The sequence below is a fragment of the Henningerozyma blattae genome, chromosome 9 (genome assembly GCF_000315915.1).
Source record: "Henningerozyma blattae CBS 6284 chromosome 9, complete genome".
Classification (NCBI taxonomy): Eukaryota; Fungi; Ascomycota; class Saccharomycetes; order Saccharomycetales; family Saccharomycetaceae; genus Henningerozyma; species Henningerozyma blattae.
The window spans coordinates 50,585-72,505 of NC_020193.1; the positions used below are offsets into that span (position 1 = coordinate 50,585).

General features: G+C 32.9%; 12 protein-coding genes across 12 annotated transcripts; 4 read left to right on the forward strand and 8 right to left on the reverse strand.

The window, feature by feature from the left end:
* Nucleotides 1-428: 428 nt before the first annotated feature.
* On the reverse strand, nt 429-1,154 carry TBLA0I00320 (uncharacterized protein; the record flags this gene model as incomplete). The annotated part of the gene is made up of 1 exon (XM_004182167.1): nt 429-1,154. One exon carries the CDS (start codon nt 1,152-1,154, stop codon nt 429-431), a length of 726 nt encoding a protein of 241 aa, XP_004182215.1.
* Nucleotides 1,155-1,615: 461 nt separating this feature from the next.
* On the forward strand, nt 1,616-3,757 carry TMN3 (Tmn3p; the record flags this gene model as incomplete). The annotated part of the gene is made up of 1 exon (XM_004182168.1): nt 1,616-3,757. One exon carries the CDS (start codon nt 1,616-1,618, stop codon nt 3,755-3,757), a length of 2,142 nt encoding a protein of 713 aa, XP_004182216.1.
* Nucleotides 3,758-4,325: 568 nt separating this feature from the next.
* Nucleotides 4,326-4,916, reverse strand: LSM4 (U6 snRNA complex subunit LSM4; the record flags this gene model as incomplete). The annotated part of the gene is made up of 1 exon (XM_004182169.1): nt 4,326-4,916. One exon carries the CDS (start codon nt 4,914-4,916, stop codon nt 4,326-4,328), a length of 591 nt encoding a protein of 196 aa, XP_004182217.1.
* Nucleotides 4,917-5,621: 705 nt separating this feature from the next.
* GLE2 (RNA export factor GLE2) lies at nt 5,622-6,716 on the forward strand (the record flags this gene model as incomplete). The annotated part of the gene is made up of 1 exon (XM_004182170.1): nt 5,622-6,716. One exon carries the CDS (start codon nt 5,622-5,624, stop codon nt 6,714-6,716), a length of 1,095 nt encoding a protein of 364 aa, XP_004182218.1.
* A 521-nt stretch (nt 6,717-7,237) lies between these two features.
* Nucleotides 7,238-8,347, reverse strand: MAM1 (Mam1p; the record flags this gene model as incomplete). Its single annotated transcript, XM_004182171.1, has 1 exon — nt 7,238-8,347. One exon carries the CDS (start codon nt 8,345-8,347, stop codon nt 7,238-7,240), a length of 1,110 nt encoding a protein of 369 aa, XP_004182219.1.
* An 864-nt stretch (nt 8,348-9,211) lies between these two features.
* On the reverse strand, nt 9,212-9,580 carry ATG8 (ubiquitin-like protein ATG8; the record flags this gene model as incomplete). Its single annotated transcript, XM_004182172.1, has 1 exon — nt 9,212-9,580. One exon carries the CDS (start codon nt 9,578-9,580, stop codon nt 9,212-9,214), a length of 369 nt encoding a protein of 122 aa, XP_004182220.1.
* Nucleotides 9,581-10,166: 586 nt separating this feature from the next.
* Nucleotides 10,167-10,676, reverse strand: RTT105 (Rtt105p; the record flags this gene model as incomplete). The annotated part of the gene is made up of 1 exon (XM_004182173.1): nt 10,167-10,676. The coding sequence occupies one exon, from the start codon at nt 10,674-10,676 to the stop codon at nt 10,167-10,169; it is 510 nt and encodes a 169-aa protein (XP_004182221.1).
* A 317-nt stretch (nt 10,677-10,993) lies between these two features.
* On the reverse strand, nt 10,994-14,416 carry ILS1 (isoleucine--tRNA ligase ILS1; the record flags this gene model as incomplete). Its single annotated transcript, XM_004182174.1, has 1 exon — nt 10,994-14,416. The coding sequence occupies one exon, from the start codon at nt 14,414-14,416 to the stop codon at nt 10,994-10,996; it is 3,423 nt and encodes a 1,140-aa protein (XP_004182222.1).
* Nucleotides 14,417-15,828: 1,412 nt separating this feature from the next.
* On the reverse strand, nt 15,829-16,431 carry TBLA0I00410 (40S ribosomal protein eS8; the record flags this gene model as incomplete). Its single annotated transcript, XM_004182175.1, has 1 exon — nt 15,829-16,431. One exon carries the CDS (start codon nt 16,429-16,431, stop codon nt 15,829-15,831), a length of 603 nt encoding a protein of 200 aa, XP_004182223.1.
* Nucleotides 16,432-17,389: 958 nt separating this feature from the next.
* Nucleotides 17,390-17,644, forward strand: KTI11 (Kti11p; the record flags this gene model as incomplete). Its single annotated transcript, XM_004182176.1, has 1 exon — nt 17,390-17,644. One exon carries the CDS (start codon nt 17,390-17,392, stop codon nt 17,642-17,644), a length of 255 nt encoding a protein of 84 aa, XP_004182224.1.
* A 952-nt stretch (nt 17,645-18,596) lies between these two features.
* On the forward strand, nt 18,597-19,880 carry TBLA0I00430 (uncharacterized protein; the record flags this gene model as incomplete). The annotated part of the gene is made up of 1 exon (XM_004182177.1): nt 18,597-19,880. One exon carries the CDS (start codon nt 18,597-18,599, stop codon nt 19,878-19,880), a length of 1,284 nt encoding a protein of 427 aa, XP_004182225.1.
* A 515-nt stretch (nt 19,881-20,395) lies between these two features.
* Nucleotides 20,396-21,832, reverse strand: RAD51 (recombinase RAD51; the record flags this gene model as incomplete). The annotated part of the gene is made up of 1 exon (XM_004182178.1): nt 20,396-21,832. One exon carries the CDS (start codon nt 21,830-21,832, stop codon nt 20,396-20,398), a length of 1,437 nt encoding a protein of 478 aa, XP_004182226.1.
* Nucleotides 21,833-21,921: the final 89 nt, after the last annotated feature.

Sequence of the window (21,921 nt, forward strand, 5' to 3'; positions counted from 1 at the left end):
GCTGGGGCCACGCTGGGGCCACGCTGGGATCGGCGGTGCGGGCGGGTCTGTGCCCCGTGCGGAGAGCAGCCGGCCAGCCGTGTCGGCACGGCTGGTGGGCCAGAGCCGTGTGGTCTTTTTGTGTGGTCTCTGGGTCTCTCGGCTGTTTGCTGGTCTCGGCACATTGCCGGATCCGGGCCGGGTTGAGACGAGGTGCTTCAGCAGGCTCCACTGGCCAAACTCGGTTGGGCTTGGTGGGCTTGGTGGGCTTGGTGAGCTTAAAGCTTGAAGCGTGAAGCGTGAAGCGTGAGGCGTGAGGCGTGAAGGCATCGGATCTGGCCACGCCTGTGCGCTGGCGTATGGCATATTGCATCGGCTATTTTGCCACCTTTGTTTCCCTATCCTCTTGCATCTTGCCTTATCAGCCAGACTATACAATGCAGTATCGACTAAACAAGGGTGTTTATATGAAACTTAAATACAGAGGGATGATGAACCCTCGTTCGTGCTTCGCTCTTCACCCCGTCCACAAACTGTTTCCTATATTTCTCAAAGGTCTTGGCATTCACCATCGGACGGTTGAATCTAAAGGAATAGTTGTACGTTGTCGCAGTCGTACGCTCGCACAAGAAAAAGTCCACCGGCTTGCGGCAAAGTGCTTCGATTATCTCATTCCGATTGCCATACCCACCGTGATAGATCAAGTATTCTTGGAGATTCTTGAAATATTTCTGTAGCGCCACCACCTTGGCTTTGGAAAACCGGCCTACAAACAGCATATTGACACCATGTAGCTTGTAGCACAGCTCGATGGGGAAACTCTTGATCATCACCTTCGAGGCTCTTTCTTTCATCGCAATGTCTTTCCAAACCGCGCCAACGATCTCGCCTTCGTCTTTCCTCCGCCTGTATTCTCTGGGGTAATTCCCATCCACATCAGCAAACTTCGCCACCAGGATGGTTTTTTTCTTTGGCTGCCAACTCGCCTGGCGCACCACGATCGTCTCTGTGTTAGCCGCGTACCATGACCCGGTATAATTACAGCAATCGTCATAAAGACTGTTGTTACGCAACCTACATATCTGCAATTTATCTATATTTATATCCATGTCGCCCTCCACAAACACTTCGTTATTCATGCATTCGTCTCTTTTACAATGATATTCCACTCTCATCGTTGGCGTTGGCATTTACATTGGCACTTACCTTTGGCAATCGTGCAATTGTGTTGGCAACCATTTATATACACCCGCACTTTTCCAATCGGTCTTGCTTTTGCCATGCTATGGCAATTGCATATGCTTTTTTTTATCTTACAAGAGGGGCCCTTAAGCCGCTCTTAAGCCGCCCATGCTGAACCTCCCTCAATTTCCCTTCGTATTTTCGCCTCCCTCGGCATTCTTCATTCAGCCGGGTCGGTCGCCCGGGTCCTTTCAGGCAATCCCATGAGAATTTCGGGTCAAAAATAAAACGCCAATCACTTTCGTTCATTCATTATTCGATTGTTCAATCTACAACAGATTCTTATTCATATTGCATACATACTTGATAATTAAAAAAAAACTAAAAACTAAAAAGAAGCAAAGCCATACCAAACCAAACACATAAAGATTATACCACATCTTACCCCCCCCCCATGAAATATAAACCCCGCAACTCCTCCACCTTGGCCAATTGGCTTAGTCTCGTCGTCTCCGTCGTCCTGCTAATACTTTCCCTGCAATACATTTCCCATCTCATACACGTCAACTCTCCACAATTGGATGATAGAAAAATATTCAAATCTTACCATAACAACAATATCAACGGGTGGATTAAACCAAACTTATACAAAGTAGGTGACAAAGTTCAAATCACCACCAACAAAGCCCTTCCGGACGACCCTGCTGTATCTCAGCCTGCCTTGTGCTATTATGATTTACCATTCGTGTGTCCCCCTTCGGACACGAAAAGACCAATCCACAATTCTCTCACTGAATTGTTTAACGGTGATTATCTATCGGAATCAGATTACATCTTGGAATTCGCCAAAGATGAACCTTGCCACATCTTATGTTCAAGGAAAACTTCTAAAAAGGGTATGCAGAGAGCTTATGATCTGATTAAAAACGATTATATCGTTCAATGGTATGTCGACAATGATTTACCCGTCGGAACCACCTACATTTCCAATAAAGTCAACAAGAAACAATATTTGCCAGGGTTTTCACTAGGGTATTTTGATAACCAAACAGGACAAGCTTATTTGAACACTCATTTGATGTTTGTGGTCAGATACCACGCAGTCACGTCGGATACTTTCACTATTGTTGGATTAGAAGTTTACCCACGTTCCATTGTCGATTACAACTGTCCCGGTGCTTCCAAAGATTTCATACCTTTGGAAGTCAAAGTCCCCGAAAATAATGATGATCCAACTTATTTGCCTTTCTCCTACAGTGTTTATTGGAGAGAAGAGTTCGATTTGCCTTGGAATCAAAGATGGGATCTATTCAAAACCGCTGATGAGTTGTTACGTGAAAAAGATCTTAGTTTCCATTGGTACTCCCTAATCAATTCCAACTCCATTACCGTAGGTGTCATTACTTTCTTATGTCTCGTCATTTCCATGAATAGAATGAGAATCCTCTACAACAAATCCTGGAAAAAAAGACAACTCAGTATCACCACTACCACAACCACTAGATATCCAAATATTTTCACCATCTGTATCACCAGTGGTATTCAATTCTTCTTCTTGTTAATCTCTTCGGTACTAATCACCTTCCAAATCTCGAAATTCCATCAGATTAAAGATACCATCATCGTGGCCTTATTCTTTATTGCTTTTGGTATAATCGTTTCCGTCTTTATCGGTACATTAATTCAACGTACGTTCATCTTAACAAATTTCCCTGACAAATATTATTTGACAAATCCAATCCTCTTTGGTTCCACTTTACCGGCTTTCATTCTTCTATCTATGTTTATCATCAATTCCATCATTTATCTCTCTGAAAAAAATCATGCTTTCCCCTTTAAACTAAGCATGTATTTTTTCACAAGTTATTTCATCCTTTCCATCCCCTTATCCATTATCTCGGGTGTCTTATCCACCAGATTCATCTCATTCCCCAAATACCCTTCAAGATCTCTTCCAACTTCTCCAAATTTGAATTTGGATTTTGAAAAAACGTCTTCTACTTCTTCTTCTTCTTCATTGTCCAAATATTCTATGAAATATCGTGTTGCAATGATCCTCCTATATCTTTCACTCACAGGACTCATTCCATCCATCATCTTATATTTGGAAATCTCTTTGATTATCAATTCTGTTTGGAATTTAAATTCAAATATTTACCAATTATTAATCGTCATTTTAATTTCTTCACAAATATTATGTATTATAATAACAAGTATATCATACTTGATCAATTCACAATTCATTTTCCGTAACACCAATACAAATACCACTACAACTAACCCACTTACAAATAATAATAATGCTAATAATAGCAATAATAACAATAATAATAACAACAAAATCAGTTGGCAATGGAGAAGTTTCTTTATTGGAGCAAGTCCATTCATTTTTATTGAATTCTACATCTTTTATTTTGTATTTGGTATAAAAGTCATCACTGTATCAGCCACACAAATAGCTTCGATTTATTATTTTACATTACTCAACGTTTTATTCTCTTTAATGTTGGGTTCAATAAGTTACATGGTTAATCGTTGTCTATTTGCAATAAATTATAATAATAACAATAACAATTATTTACACCTTAACGATTGACATTTCGAAGGATAATTTCTAACCTTCTAACTAATTTTTTTTCTTTTGTCTCTTAACGTAATCACAATACAATTTCATGAAAAAAAAAAATAAAATAAGTTAAAAAAAGGGAAAATATTTTATATATATATATATATATAAACTTGCATCAAGACAAGTTTTTATAGAATCAGATAGATATTTATTATTTAAAAAAATCTCAAAATTAATCTCTTCATCATATATATTTTGGTCCAAATCAATACAAATACTCAAATTATTTAAACATCCCCTCAAAAAAAAATTATCATGACGTAATTTGAATAAATAGTTGAATTGGCAAACAGAATATATATAGACGTATATATATATATTTTTTTTCTTTAAAAAAAATAAATATTCTGTTAGCTATATAGAATACTATATATGCATATAAAGTACTATTCTATTAAAGTATTTTTTTTTTTTTTAATTTTCCAATTTTTATTTTTTTTTTTTTTCATTTTTTAAAAAAAAATTATTACGTAATGTAGTGTGCTATAGTAACCGTTCCCCAAATGTAGAGTAAGTACATTCCACAAGCAACCGTTTAAAACTCTACACGTTCTTGATCATGGAAACGGCTGTTGCTGTTGTTGCTGTTATAACTTTCTTGATGATTATGTTGTTGTTGTTGCTGTTGTTGCTGTTGTTGATGATTGTTATGGTGTGATCTATTGTGGTCATTATAATACGAACGACGTTGATTATTGCTACTATTACTATTGTTATAATTTCTGTTTCTATTATTACTATTATTACCGTTGTAATTACCATGTTTTTTATTATAGTTGTTGGAACTGTTATATTTATTTTGTTGTCTTCTATAATTATTACCACCACGACCACCACCATTATTCATATTATTATTATTAATTTGTGTCTTGACTTGATCAATGATATCTTTTTGTAAAGAAATATATTTAATATATGTGCCTCGTAAGTAAATTTCCTTCGATTTAACAACTTCAACTTGTGGTCCAGAAATAAAATCGGATCCATTATGTTGAGATACATTTGTCAGTGTTAAATTCATCCAATTATCAACATTGGTCAATTCACCTTCTACTACTTCTCCATTTTTTAATTCAATAGTCATTTTTTGACCTTTCACATTGGTCAATAGATATAATGGTAACATATTTTATTTGCAAATACAATTTAGTTAGCTTATTATTTGTATTAGGATATCGATCTTATTTTTATTATCTTTTCTTTTCCTCTATTTTATTTTTATTCTTTTTTTTTTTTTTTTTTTTTTTTTTTTTTCAAATGCTTATTATCTTGACTATATTTGTTTGTAAGTTGAGTAATCGTCTACAACTCTTGAAATATAAAAAATATTGATAAATTAACTTATGAACCTCCCGATAAAAATATATATTTGAAATACAATTAACTGAACCCTTTATTTAACCTTTTGATACACTTTAACCAAATATCTCTTTGGCGATTATTTTTTTTTTTTCCTTCACAGTTTTATTTTCAACATTTCTCTTTAAAATTTTGTCCGGGTGACTAATAGTTTTGGATTATCTAGATGAGCTAAAAAAATGTGAAAAATAATGTTATATGTGATAAAAGATAATTTAAAATAGTTATCAATTGTAAAAGATTGGACCAAATAACCTCAGACACGTCATATATACTAGAATTGCATTTATTCCAAGAATAGCAATTAAAATATTCGAATCAACTTTAACGGATTTATTTAGGTTAACTTGTAGAATAATAATACTACTTTAATTGAAAGCTAAATTATATCAAACATTTTTATAGAAGTTTTAAAAAAAAAGTGTGTTTCCCAATCATATCAATTAATATCAATCTTTAAATAGATAATAATATGTCGTTTATAAGATCTACAAGCACGAATACAGGTACCACTACCATGACTAATGGTAAAGATCTAGAGAATGATATTACAATTAGTAACCCAGCCGAAGACTCAATTTCAGATATTGCATTTTCTCCACAACAAGATTTCATGTTCAGTGCAAGTTCATGGGATAACAAAGTTAGAATATGGGATGTACAGAATGGTGTAGTTCAAGGAAGAGCTCAATATGAACATTCTGCTCCAGTACTGACCACAAGATGGTCTGGAGATGGTACAAAAGTAGCGTCAGGTGGCTGTGATAATGTAGTAAAACTTTATGACGTAACAAGTGGTCAATCACAACAAATTGGTGTCCATCAAGCCCCAGTGAAAAGTTTAAGATTTGTTCCATGTGGACCAGGTAATACTGAACTGATTGTAACTGGGTCTTGGGATAAAACTATTAAATATTGGGATATGAGACAACCACAACCTGTTTCAACAGTAATGATGCCGGAACGTGTCTATAGTATGGATAATAAACAACAACTATTAATTGTAGCTACAGCTGAAAGACATATTTGTATAATAAATCTAGCAAACCCCCAAGTGCTGTTTAAAACAGTAATGTCACCATTAAAATGGCAAACCAGAGTAGTATCATGTTATAATCAAGGTGATGGTTATGCAATCGGTTCAGTAGAGGGAAGATGTGCATTAAGATACATTGATGATGTCCAACAAAAAGACCAAGGGTTTTCTTTTAAATGCCATCGTCAAGCAAGCCAAAACAGGGCAATTGGAATGCAAAGTCAATCTATTGTTTCCACTGTTAATACCATTGCTTGTCATCCAGTTTATAGCAGTTTTGTAACTGGTGGTAGTGATGGTTCCTTCCACTTTTGGGATAAAGACAATAGACATAGATTAAAAGGGTTCCCTGCTCAATCTGGCTCCATATCCGTAGTAAATTTCAATAGAAATGGTACCGTATTAGCATATGCTATTAGTAATGATTGGCACCAAGGTCATATGGGGAATAGACCAGATTATCCAAATATTATTAAATTGCATCCTACTACAGATTATGAAGTTAAAGGTAGAAAGAAAAATGAAAGATAAAAGACTTGCTGATTTTTTTTTTAAAAAAAAATAAACAAAAATGAAACTCTATTAATTATTTCAATCCAAAAATAAAACTACAATATCATCATCAATAATAAATCATTAATGAATAAGGACTTAATTAAGTTTATTGGATTTACATTCACTCATTATTTTCCAGGGTTAGTCATTTTGAGCTTATTTTTTTTTCTCCCTATTTGATTTATTATTTTGTAATATTAATTTTAGAATTATGATTTTATTTCATTCCATCTTTGACGACCACTATTAAACAATTTAATGTCTTTATATTGAAGTAATATTCTCTACTATATTAGAAATTATAATCAGATTGATTACTAATGCCAGGATAATTGGCATTAAATAGTACTAGCAGCACTAAAAGCAACATAAAATGACAAAACCAACATTTTTACTTCCATCGCATTAAACATGTAATTATTATAATTATATCTCTATTTATCATTTCTTTAGATATTAACTTTATAAATATTAATATAATAATTCTTAACTCCCATTTAAAAACTAAACAAAAAATCCAAAAAAAATAAATCCAAAAAAAATTTTGCTACTTGAAAATTTAATTTTTTTAAAAGTAAATTCTCCTTATTATTTCTCTTATTTGTGTCGTTTTTCTCTGTTTCGAATGATTTATCAGGTTCAATTGCATCATTAGATTTATTATTATTTTTAATATTGTCATTCTCTTGAAGATTATTTGTATCTATTAGGAATGAATTTGTTTTAGAACTACTTGATTCAACTAATAGTTTAGCATCTAAGGGAAGAGAGAAATTAAATATATCATCAATGTTTCTTTTCGAAAGGAATGTTTCCCCGTTTCTTGGTTTATTATCATTAAGAGATTCATAATTTTTTTTGGTTGTAATTCCATTTTCTTTTTGGAAAGTATCTTCCTTTTCAAGTTCAGAAGTTGAAAAACTTCCTAATTCAACTGTTACATGGTTAATATCCTCAATATTATTTTTTCTTTGTAACTCGTTTAAATCTTGGGAAAAAAGTTTGGGTAGTACAATTGTTTGGATATCAAATGGTTCATAACCTTCTGTAAGAGGTTGCCCTAAAGTATTGCTTGCTTGCCAATTAGGAACAATATTTTCATATACTTTGTTATGATAGCAACTGTTTCTTAGATTTTTAACTGAATTCTTTTCTTGACACATTTCTAATTCGAAAAGAAACCATAGCCTAGGTATATATATAGATTCAATATTCTCAAAGCTACAAATAAAATGATCACAATTAAAGACTGTTGTTTCCAATTGAATTATTTGTTCCTGTAGAAGATCTAACTTTTCTTTTGTAAGACCATCCTTTGAAGGTTCATCTTTCAGTATTGGTATATTATCTTTTCTGCTTTTACTATTGTTTCTATAACGGGTATCTTCATTTATATTCCTATTAATATGGGTTATTTTACCAAGTTTTTTAGGTATATGATTAATAATCCCCCTAGTACTTATTGAGCTCTTATTATTAGATGAATTAACAATATTTTCATATTTCCTATTATGATTATTAGTTTTTGGTTTTAAAACCTTACCATTTGTTTTTTTATTTTTATTATAAGAATTTGTATTTTTTTCTTTCAAGGGTATCTTATCCATTTTTTGTTCTTTTTTTTTCTAAATCAACATTAAATCTTTGATTCAAATAAGTAATTTTTTTTTTCAATGAAAAATACTCATCCTTTTTAGGTTAATAATAACCCCCTTTATTCCTCTTTATTTTGTTTTTGTGTCATTTTGAAGTTAATCTTTAAAAAATAGCCGCTAGTATTTCGGACATAGGAAATAGAAAAAAGCTTCGAAAAAATATTAACACAGAAAATCAACTTAGAGTGGTTAGGTTTCTTGAGAGGAATATATACTGCATAAAGGATAAAAACACATTTTATTTTCAGGTAAATTTTTATTATTATTATTTTCTTTTTTTCTGTTTTTTTGTTTGATTATGTATAAATTAAGTTATGGACAATAATAGAAAGAACAATTATATATGTGTAAATAAATTTAACCAACAAATAATATGAATGAGAAGAGAATAGATTTATAATTAAAAAAAATTAAAAAAAATTAAAGACAAAAAAAAAATACCAATACGTAGATAATGGCATATCACTATAACTGATTGAGTACCATAAGTAATCAACTTTTCATATTGTTATAAAAGTAAAATAAAAAAAAATAGTTAGCTGAGTATATTAAAATTCCTCTTTGTTATGTTTTCACTGAAGCCGTGTTATAATAAGATTGGTAAAACAATGAAAATGAAGAAAAGAAATATTAGTTTTATTTAGTTATTTATAGCATCAGTAAGAATTTCTAGTAATGTGCATATATATGATTGCAAATATGTATGATATTTCTTTCAGTTTATTGTGCTTGGAATTATTTGGCTAATATAAGATCAAATATGTATAATAAAGTTAGAAAGTGAGCCAATAGGAAGTATTTTTTCTTTTTTATTTTCTAAAATTGAAATGTATTAGAACCAAATGTATTTTCACCTGAGTATGTCACATATAAAAACCCATCTTTATCTTTGTGTTCTTGGTAAACAGCCGACATCAAGGACGCAGTTGGTGGTAGAGTATCATTAACAAAAATGAAGATGGCCTTTTCAGGAGGTAACATGATTCTTTTTCTAATAACATATACAAATTGCCCAACAGTCAAATCACCTGGTACAAGATATTTTCTCTTATCAATATCAGGAACATCTGATTTTTCAACTTTTTCACAAATTACTGGGATCCTATTTTGAAATTTTTGAGAAATTCTTTCAGCTTCAGCCTTTCTTTTTTCAAATGGATATTCAGATTTGAAAGAGGATTTCATTGTGTAAAAATAATTGTAGACGTATTCTATGTTTAAATCTAACTTTTTGGATGTAGATGGAATCTTTTCTCTCCTAGGAAATGATTTGCTAGTATTAGTTAGATATGTGTTTTTTGCAGAGTCTTTATCTCAGAGCTCCTTTAAGATATGTTATATAAGAAGTAAACGTTAATTTTAATATCAAATTCAATATAAGTGCTAATATTAAGTGCTATTTGGTGCACACCAGTGTTAGTATGAATTTAGTATGTATTGAAGTATAAATAGACAATCTAAAAAATACAAACAAGGCGTAATGCGATAATCCGCTCCCTTATTACTAAGAACCGGCATCCCGCTTTTGTACTTCAAAAAGACAAAAAGAACACAAAGCAAAAAAACAGAGCAAGGATAATAGTAAAAAACACCTGACAAAAGCTTGAAGAGCCTTAAAAGGGCCGTGAACCATTAGCCAAAAAACACGGGGAAACTATTAGCAACATAAAATATAGATATGTCCTCACAACCACCATTAACGTTACTAAGATTACTCCAGTACAATATATATACATTATCAATGATATATCTTTTAAGAATTTTGTCTAGATCAGCTTATAAATAACTCTGCAAGCAGGATTTCCAACTCAGCTGCCTTATTTTCACGTGCCTCCAGACATTCTAGTAGATCATCATCGTCTATATCTTCGCCATTAGCTTCTTCATATTTCTCAGCAAATTCGCTTGGAAGTGTGTGTTCTTCTGCTTGCTTTGCCAGTTCTTGCAATTCTTTCAGTCTTTCCCCCCTTATCACGAACTCTTCCATTTTATCTAATCCACCACGTATTTTTAGACTCTGACTTAATCTCTTGCTTTTTCTATCTTCTTCTGCTTGCCTTTGTCTTTGCTTTCTCTCATGATCTGAAATAGGAGAACGATGGACAGGTGAACGATCCCTATGTATTTTTTGTCTCTCCGATATAATGGCTTCACTTATCGATTCCCTTGAATTATTTCTATTCATTATTAACGCGTCAACATTCACGGTGTTATCACGTAAACTTGAATTTGGCGATTGCAGCTTTAGATTAAAGGTAGAAGTAGTAGCTGGAAAAGTCATTTGATCTTTTTTTATTATTATTATTGCTGTTATAAGTTGTTAATTTTGCAAGTTTATCTAGTCAGAACTATTTTTTAAAGAATCTTTCATGTTTTTTTTTAAAAATAATTTATATACCGTTTTTCAATGCCATTCTTACATCATCTCAATAATTTTTAGACTTACTAGTTTCGGAGATTTATACTTATTGAAAATCAGGCTGTTTTTATGATAGCGCCATTTGAATTTTAATGAAGAAAAGGGGTCATACATATATATTAAAACAAAATTCGTAATATATAGTAAATATGTTAAATTGTTACAGTATACAGTATATTCTATTTTATACAACGAATGCAACAGGGTAAATAAAAGTAAAAGACAAGGAATAATAAATCTATAAATGGATTGCTAGTGATGAACAACTCATAGAAGGGAAAAAAAATCATACATAATATAATGATATTCTTTGCAAACCAGATATATCTAATGTACAATAAAGTAAAGGACAATGTAATAGTTTGCAGTGCTATAATAATATTTATAACTTGAATATTTTCAATTTGAAAAACTGTGTCGTTAATAGTTTGTTCTTCATCAGCAATAGCATCTGTTCTCTTACCATCATCCTTAGAGATTTCAGATCTACAGGTTTTAGTCAACATTTCACCATGAGCTTTGATAACTGATTCGAAATCAATGGTATCCTTAACCAGATCGTACTTAACTAAGACATCATCAGTAGCTTCTAAGCCACATTTCTTTCTTAATTTTTGGATTCTATTGACCAATTCTCTGGCAAGACCTTCAGTCTTTAATTCATCGTAGATCTTAGTATCTAAGATAATTAAAACTTCTTGATCAGTTCTGGTTTCTTGACCTTCTTGTGTCTTAGATTCTGGTAAACCTCTAACAACGTTCAAGTCACCCTTAACCAATTCAATACCATCAACAACTAATTTACCAGTTTCTAGATATTGGACAACTTGCTCAGATGTAACAGTTGGTAAAGCAGCTTTAACTTTTTTAGCATCTTTCTTTAATTTCTTACCCAAAACTGGCCAATCAGCAATGGCTGTGTATTCAACACCGTATTTAGCTTCGTCATCAGTAATAATAACATCACGGACATTTAATTCTTCTACAATGTAGTTCTTTAGAGCAGCAACATCCTTTAAGTATTCCTTATCACCATGCAAGATAACTAAACTCTTTAATGGAGTTTTCAAAGAAATGGTCTTCTTTTCACGAATATTTCTACCTAATTCAATAACAGATTGCATTCTACCAACTGCCTTTTCAATAGCTTCATCGAATAATTCTTCTCTGACAACTGGGTAAGATAAGAAGTGAACAGATCTGCTGTCCTTACCAAACTTACTGATAATATCAGCTGGAATATATTCTTTCATTCTTAAGTAGATGCTATCAGATAAGAATGGGGTGAATGGAGCCATAGCACGAACAAAAGTAAATAAAGCTTCGAACAAAGTATTTAAAGCTTTAACACAATCACTAACACCGTTTTCACCCTTCAAACGACGACGATTGAATCTAATATACCAGTTGGTTAAAGAATCAATGAATTGCAATAATTCTGGAACGACAGTATATAATCTATATTCAGACATTTCAGCGTGAATAAATTTGACCAATGATTGTAATGAGGCTAGAACCCATCTATCCATAACATTATCACTTCTTAAGGTAGGATCATATTGGAAATCGATATCAGAAGTTTTCTTTAATAAAGCAATTTGACCGTCCAAGAATTTGAACGAATTCCACCATGGTAATAAAACTTTAGAAACAACTTCTTTAACACCTTCTTCCTTAAATTTCAAACTTTCAGCTTTCAAAACTGGAGAGTTAATCAAATATAATCTTAAGGCATCGGCACCATATTGGTTTAGAACAATATTTGGATCTGGGTAGTTCTTCAATGATTTTGACATCTTCTTACCATCGGCAGCCAAAACAATACCAGAAACAATAACGTTCTTATATGGAACTTCACCAAATAATTGAGTACCTAATACACTTAAAGTATAGAACCAACCTCTAGTTTGATCCAAACCTTCGGAAATGAAGTTAGCTGGGACTCTTTGCTTGAATAAATCTTTGTTTTCAAATGGGTAGTGTTGAGAAGCATAGGGCATAGAACCAGATTCGAACCAACAGTCAAAAACTTCTTCAATTCTTTTTAATGGACCATTACCCTTCTTGGATGGAATAGTAATATTATCAATGGTATCACGATGTAAATCAGTAATGTTTTTAACACCAGATAATTCTTCTAGTTCAGCAATGGATCCAACACAGACAATTTCAGTTAAATCTTCGGAAGCCCATAATGGAATTGGAGTACCCCAATATCTATTTCTCGAAATATTCCAATCACGAGCATTGGCAATCCAGTTGGCAAATCTCTTTTCCTTAATAACTTCTGGAACCCAGTGAGTTTTCTTAACAGATTCTAATAATTGTGGAACGATGTTCTTAACACGAACAAACCAAGCTGGAACAGTACGGTATAATAATGGGGTATCAGATCTCCAACAGAATGGGTAAGAATGGCGAATTTGACTAGCTAATAACATGTTACCACTAGCAGTTAAATGCTTGATGATAAATTTATCAGCATCTTTAACGTACATACCTTTGAAGTCAGTAACTTCGTCAAGGAAATTACCAACATCATCAACTGGGTTAGGGAAATCAGAATCTTCCTTAATAACGCCATTGGCGACACAGACTCTGTAATCGTCTTCACCAAAAGCAGGGGCATTGTGAACAATACCAGTACCAGAATCATTAGAAACATAAGAGTCAGCAAGAACTCTGAAAGCAGTGTCTTTCCAATCATCATAAAAGTAGTTGAATAGTGGCTTATATTTCATGCCAACTAAGTCAGAACCCTTAACTTTTTCGACAACCTTATATTTTTCAGCAGCTGGCTTCTTGTATAATGTTTTAATCAATGATTCTAGGGTATAGAAATACATGTCCTTATTTTCATCGTAAATCTTTACATATTCGAATTCTGGGTTAACACATAAAGCCATGTTGGATGGAAGAGTCCATGGTGTGGTAGTCCAAGCAACAAATTGAGTCTTTTCTTGACCAACAACATCAAAACCGATAGTAACAGCTGGATCATTGACATCTTTATAGTTTTGTTGAGCTTCAAAATTACTCAATGGTGTAGTACACCCAGTAGAATATGGCATAACTCTTTGACCACGGTAAACTTGGTCTTTTTCAAACAATTGCTTAAAAGCCCACCATGTAGATTCCATAAAGGATGGGTACATAGTTTTATAATCATTGTCGAAGTCAATCCAACGACCTAAACGACCGATAGTTTTTCTCCATTCATCAGCATAGGTCATAACAATAGCTCTACATTCGTTATTGTAATTTTCTAAACCGAATTTGAAAACATCTTCTTTAGAATGAATGTCTAATTTTTTGTCGATGATATGTTCAATTGGTAAACCATGAGTATCCCAACCGAACCTTCTTTCAACGTGGTAACCTGTCATAGTAGCATATCTTGGAACAATATCCTTAATGGTGGAGGCTAAGATATGACCATAATGGGGAGTACCTGTTGCAAAAGGTGGTCCATCAAAGAAGGAGAATTCAGGCTTGTCTTTAGTTAACTCTAGTGTGGTGTGGAATGCATCTATTTCATTCCATAAAGCTAAAACTTTTTCTTCCTCTTTTGGGAAGGAAAAATGGGAAGAGCTATCAGACATAATTCTAAAAACCTTTTATTTCAATTGCTTATTTAGATCTTTGAAATATTGATGCAGATCTATAATTATTGAATTACATCTTTTAAAAATATAACACTTGCACAAAGCTTAATTATTTGTTCGATACTTCGATGACTAAAACTATTCGGATGATATTTTTTGAAAAAAATAAAAAATTTTGATCGTGCTAGACGAGCGGCTGCTAAATTGGAAAAAAAATTAACGTGACACTAAATAAATAGGTAACTTTATCTATATATAAAGCTTTAAGATGATTAAGATATATTTGGGAATATTCGAACACCCTTCTATGAAATTACAACATTCGGGATGCTATCTAATTTACTAGTTGCATTTTCCAGTTATTTAATGATTTAGTAGATTAGCTATAACAATATCTAAATTGAATTATCCTTGAAATATTAGCTTAATATATATATATATGCATTTATACATAATATTTTATTTTAGCAAGAAACTAGATTTGGAAAAAAAGTTTCTTTATGATGATTTTTATGCTATTTAAAGACATAATATGACAAATTGGCAATAAAATTTATGTCATTTAAATATCGAGAAAGCATACTTTCTACTAATTATCTAAAGAAGTTAAAACTATTTTGTACTACTTATGCTAATCTTTATTCTACATGCTACAACATGTTGGAACTATTATATATCATTAATAATTGTCGCCAAGATATTTATCCTTCTTCTTACAATGGAATATTCACTTTTAAGCCCTAATTGAAATTTCCTCAAATGGATGATGCTAAAGTGAATACGGGAAAAGTAAAAAAAATTTTTGAAAAACGGACTCACTTCTCAGAGTATAAAAAGACAAGAGTTAGAATTTCAATTATCAACATTTCCATTTGTTATTAATATTTAATCATAAAATACTAAGGAAACTTTTCTACGCAAGTAATACAGTATGATTCGTTGTATGATTTAAACTTTCAGTTGAATGTTTTTGTTTTTATAACGTTTCTTCTTTTACATGATATTGAATATTTAAATGATGAAAAAATAATTTACACAGACCTGATCTGAACGAGCATTTTGCTTAATTGTAGATAACGATTATTGCCTTTTTTTTCTGAATATTCAATTTTGTTAAATAAATTTGTAGAAATCTTGATATAGCTTGTTGCTAAAATAATGTTCTATAGCATTTTACCTATACGGTTTCTTGTCAATAATTGGATCGTGCAAATTATATTTATTCAGGTAGTTACAATAACACAAGCTAGAATGCTTAATATTAGGTCCAACTAGGAGTATATTGAGTACATCTAGTCAATAGTGTATGAGTGTAATGTTATTTTTTAATTGTTAGAGATAGATAATTATATGATTTGATATACAAAATACAAAGATGTAATAATATTTAATAAAATTTAATAAATACCTTATTTCTTAGCAGTCATTCTTCTTAAGTAGAAAGCTAATTCTTCACCTTCCAAGATGTAACCGTCACATCTACCAGATTGACCTGGTCTAGAGGAGATAGCAGCATATAATCTACCAGCACCGAATTGGGATTCGACGGCTTGTTCGACCTTAGCAGAAGCAGCTCTAGAAGCGAACTTTCTTTCTTCCTTCTTGTTCTTTGGGACAATGGCGTCTTCCTTGGAGTTCTTCTTCTTACCCAAAGTTTGACCGTAGTGAGCTTCGTACCAAGATCTGAATGGAGTAGCATCGATTTGAACAATGGCAGATTTAGTCAAAGTGTTAGTTCTGACCAATTCATTGTTGGATGGATGATAAACGACACCAGCGATTCTGGTTTTCTTGGAGATACCTTCGGAAGCCCAAGAGAAGTTACCAGTTTCAATTCTTAAAGCTCTGAATTTTTGGTTACCACCTCTGGTTCTAACGGAGTGGATTCTCTTACCACCAATCTTGGTCATAGCTGGTTGACGACCCAATTCGAACTTTCTCTTCTTTCTGAATTGGGCTCTTTTGGCACCTGTAGCAGATCTTTTGTGACGAGAATCACGAGAAATACCCATTTTGAATCTCTGTTGATAATGATTATTAGTGGATTTTTTTCAACAAACGTTTAAAAAATATCAATATAAATTGTTAGTAAAAGAAATTCTAAAATCCTTTATTTTATCTTAATCGAATCACACTCATCAAATAAATAGCTCATCCACAGAGGAGTGTCATTACATCTGTTCATATGGCACATACGATTTATATTTGGCGTATCTATATTATATGTAATACCTCATGAAATAAAACTTTAAGTGTAAAAATAGGTATACTACTATTATTTACGATTTTTTTCACTATTCTTACCAACAATTAATGATGAATATTTCGGTAGTATCACCTGGCCGAACTCCATCTCACTGAGGGAATCATAGTAGCCTTCCTCGTACCTCCCTCCTCTAAGCCTGGGTCCTGCCTACGCTTCCCATAGTGTATGTGCTAGACAGAGAGTACAGTGAGAATAATCTTTCTTCCAGTAAGGAACTTTGTTTCGGCCCTCCCACTAGCTTAGTTTCCAAGCCCAGTGTACTCTCAGGGGATGCAGTGAAATTCACTGAGGTTGTTTCCTGATTTTCTCTCTGTGAGAAATTGATGCTAATTGCCGGACAATAACGCGAGCTGGATATAGAATGAAAAAAATGACGCAAAAAAATAATATTATTCGTAAGAAAAATTAGAGATGTCGGGATGGAAAATGCAAACAGTCTGAGAAATATAATTAGTAATTTTTGGATATCTTATGGGTGGGAAAAACGGGTAACCCGGCGTTAGAAAGAAAGAATGTTTATGATTCTTTTCATTATGGAAATGATGCGATGACTAACTAAGACTAAGTATTTATTCTTATATAACCGCAGAATCTATTAGTAAATACAACACTTGCATCACCATACTTCATCCTTTAGTCTGTGAAGCGAAAAAAAATAAAAGATAAAATACATCAAATACACAAGAAATCTAACCGCATACAACATGGCTAGTGCTGCTTACGATCAAATTGAAATTGAAGATATGGTTTTCCATCCAGAAACCCAACTATTCACATACCCATGCCCTTGTGGGGACCGTTTTGAAGTTTTTATCGATGATCTGTTTGATGGGGAAACTCGTGCTGTATGCCCCAGTTGTTCTCTTGAAATCGATGTTATATTCGAACAAGAAGATCTAGCCGAATATTATGAAGAGGCTGGCGTACAACCTCCTGAGCCATTAGCTATTGCTACTTAAAGAGATCAAATTCCTTCCCAATATATTCAAATTCAAGACTAATTACTCGGATGAGCTCAGGTACACGATATCACACTTCATATAGCTCAAGCACGCCTGATAGAACAAGACTTCTTTCCACTTGTACGAATCGCACAGCATTATATCTTTATATCCTTATATATATTTAGGTTTATAGTATCCAGGGACACTCGTCTATCTATATTTTAACGAATCGCTTTTGTGGCAACCATCTGTTATATGGTATACTGTACACTTTAATACTTCACTTTAACAAATAGAAACCAAGAGTCCTCCGTAGTAGGTCGTACCGGACAATCACGTGCACTTACCATGTTTCTCAGTATTTCCTGTGTGTTTCCCAAGACCGTAACATGTGTTTTCCGCTTTTGTACCGGCCCACGAAGTTTCAGTTTTCGGCTTTTTTCTCGGTGACCCCTCCCCAAAACGCCGAGAACCTTTTTTATTCCATCTCTTCAATTTTCGTCATCGTCTTCGGAAAGCATAATGTATATGTATTTTGATTCATATTTCAAAATTTCAAAGGGAGGAAAACGAGCCTAACAGGAACACTTTGTATTTCCAACCTATTTATGTAAATGTTAATTGTGGCCTTTCTTACAACTTATATATACCGACCGACTTGTCAAATCTATACATCATTAATATATTTAGAAGACCCTTTAACTAATAGTGTCTGTTTATTCAATCAATTACAATTAGTCTTTGCCATTGTATAATTTTTTCTGACTTTTTTTTTTTATTTTTGCGATTCTATAACATATCCAGTAAATATACCCTTCTTTAGCTTATACAACACGAATTTTTGCTAAGAGAATAGTAAAAAAGGCAAGCTAATTGAAGAAAACGTTTATCAAAAAATACAAGTACCTGTACAAGAAGTAAGCAAATTACCGCCCTTCCCTCAATTCGAAACACATATCCTCAAGACATGACTGAAAGGTATATGAAAAATCGTGAGCCTGTATTAGAGACTCTAGCAGATTTGCCAAAAGCTGAGACACCTGCTGCTATTAAAGTAGACCCTCCCATGAGAAGAGTCGCAAGACCTTTAAGACATGTTAGACATATTCCATTGAAATCCTTAGTTTTCCAATCAAATACTGGCCCTATTGATTTCTCATACGAGGCAAAGATCAAGACACCAATTCCAAAAGATAAACTGGTTGTTCAAATCTCTCATGTGGGTTTAAATCCTGTTGATTTGAAAATCAAAAACGGTTATACTACTTCGATCTATGGTGAAATTGGTCTTGGAAGAGAATTCGCAGGTACAATCATCATGGTTGGTGAGAATTTGATTAACAAATGGAGAGAAGGTGATGAAGTCTATGGTATTTTTTACCATCCACATTTAGGCTATGGTTGTCTACAAAGTTCGTTGTTACTTGATCCTGCATTAGATCCTATCTGTTTGAGGCCAGAGAATTTATCCCCAGAAGAAGCCGCAGGGTCATTGTTTTGTTTAGGGACTGCTTTCAATATGTTGGATAAGCTATTTAAAGATAAAAAATTGAATGAAAGTTCCAATATTCTAATTAATGGTGGCACAAGTTCAGTTGGTATGTTTGCATTACAACTGTTGAAAGTGAAATATAACGTATTAAAGAAAATAGTCATTGTTACGACTACCACTGGTTCAGAAGTATTGAAAGAATTATTCCCAGATTTTAAGGATGACTTCTTATTTATAAATTATTTAACTTGTAGAGGTAAAGCATCAAAACCTTTGAAAAGAATGATAAAAGAATGCAAGTTGATTGATTATGATGCAGGCGGAGAGGAAGAACAATATATCACTTATGAGCAAGGGAAATTCAATCTAGTTTTGGATTTTGTTGGTGGTTACGATATCTTAGCCCATTCAAGTGATTTGATTCATGCAGGTGGTATGTATTGTACTACTGTTGGTGATTATGTGGAAAATTATAAAACCGATGTTTTTGAACAATGGGAAAACCCAAGTGCAGGGATGAGAAAGATGTTTGGGACAATGCTGTATCAATATAGTTATTTACATTATTTCTTCGATCCAAATGCTAAATATATCTCTAAAAACAACTGGTTAAGTGAATGTAACGAACTTTTACAAAACGGTGCAGTCCAATGTATTATCGATAATGTTTATGACTGGAAAAATCATAAAGAAGCCTTCACATACTTGAGATCTCAAAAAGCTCAAGGGAAACTGATCTTAAAAGTTGAAAAGTTTTAGATTTATTTACCGTCTTTTCACCTGTTTATTTGTTTTCTTGTTTGATTTTTTTTTCTAATTTACGGTACCATCTTCTTCACTATAATAACATATAATCTAATACCCTTAATTACTAAAAATTATAACCATAAAAAAAATTTTTTTTAATAACAATAACGTTTCAATACACCACATAACATTGGGTCTCTCCCCCACTACCTCTTTCTCCTATTTGTCCTAATAGTTTTTTTTTTGTTCTAAATAATCTTTCTGTCAACCGCTCTATTTTTTTTCTTATAAACTTATATACCCCTTCACTATAAACTGACATTATTTTACTCTTTTTCTTTAATCATTACTTTCAAATACATGACTATTGTTGAAAAATGCGTATGTAATTTTTTTTTTTTTGGTTTTTATATAGTGTTATATTGTACCTAATTAAGCAAATATATGTATGACTGAAAATGTAAATGTGAATGTGAATGTGAATGTGGTTGTATGACTATCTAATTCTGGCGATGATTTCTCTTGCATCATTCATCTTCTTCTCTTGGATCACCAATACCATCTTCGTAAATGGCAAATACACAATCAGCTTCAGGTAAGCAAGGAGAATCAATAACCTTACAAACTCTTTGACAACCTCTACCCTTTCTAAAAGATAATCTTGTTGTGGAAGAATGTGCCATAATATTCCCACCAATTGGTTTTTTTGGATCTGGGTTGAATTGTGCTGCACCATCTACTTGAGCAACAACTTGGTTTGTAATGACTACAGCTACCCCAAATTGATCTGCTAATCTTTGTAAAGCTCTCATAAATCTTGCTAAATGCATTTGACGTGCACTTAATTCCCCTCTACCTGCAAAATCTGTTCTATATAATGCCATCACTGAATCCACAATAACTAGAGCAAATCTTGATTCACTCATCATTTGAGCAGCTGCATCTAATAATCTTAATTGATGGTCCGCATTATAAGCTCTGGCGTATGCTACATTGTTAAGAGCGTCGTCTGGATCTAAGCCGAATCTTTGAGCAATAGAGACTAATCGAACAGGTCTGAAAGTCCCCTCAGTATCTATATACAAACATTTCCCTTCACCACCGCCTGAATCTAATGGAATTTGACAAGTCACTGCTAGAGTATGACATAATTGAGATTTCCCAGTTCTAAACTCACCAAATAATTCTGTGATAGAACCTGTCTCTATACCACCACCTAATAAAGTATCTAAGTTCTTAGACCCTGTAGTTAAACAAATCATTTCAGCTCTTCTTAGATGGAAATCTGCAGCAGTCACAAACCCCATAGGTACTAGTCTGGCAGCTTCATTTAATAATTTATCAGCCTTAGCTTCAGAAATCCCTCTTATCTCCAATAAATCCTTTCTTGGAGCATAGGCAACAGCTTCTGCTGTATGTAACCCATGTTCTCTTAATTTCTTAATATCTGTAGAGGTAATACCATTGACTTGTAATTTTTCAATCGGTACAAACGATGCACTTGCAGTTTCTTCCTCACCTTGTTCTTCACCTCTCATTATTTGATCTTGATCCTGGTCAAGGCCTCGAGCTTGCATCTGTGTATTATTTTGGTCTAATGTATCAACTGTATCCATATTAAATTGTTGTTGTTCATGCTGTATCGTGGAATCTTCTAGTTGTGTATGGTCATTATCCATATGATCGTTTTCATTAGTAAATAACTCTGGTTGAGTATTTTGTTGTGAAAGCTCTTGTTGAGCAGTGGAAACATTCGACATTGAAGAATTTATATATGAGGATGTTATAGATAAGTTACTTGTGTTGATATGATTAGTAATGCTATTTGAATTATTCGACTCTTGAGAAACACTAATGCTACCGTTATTATTGCAAATGAAGCTATTATTATTGTTATTACTATTAGTTGTGTTTATATAATCGGAATGTTGTATTTGTAATGAATGTGAATCTGCAAAAGGCATACCCTTTTGAAACCAGACTCTAATCTCGCAGCATTAAAATAACATTTTCGAATATTTTTTTTTTTCAAATGAATTAGTATTTGACTATT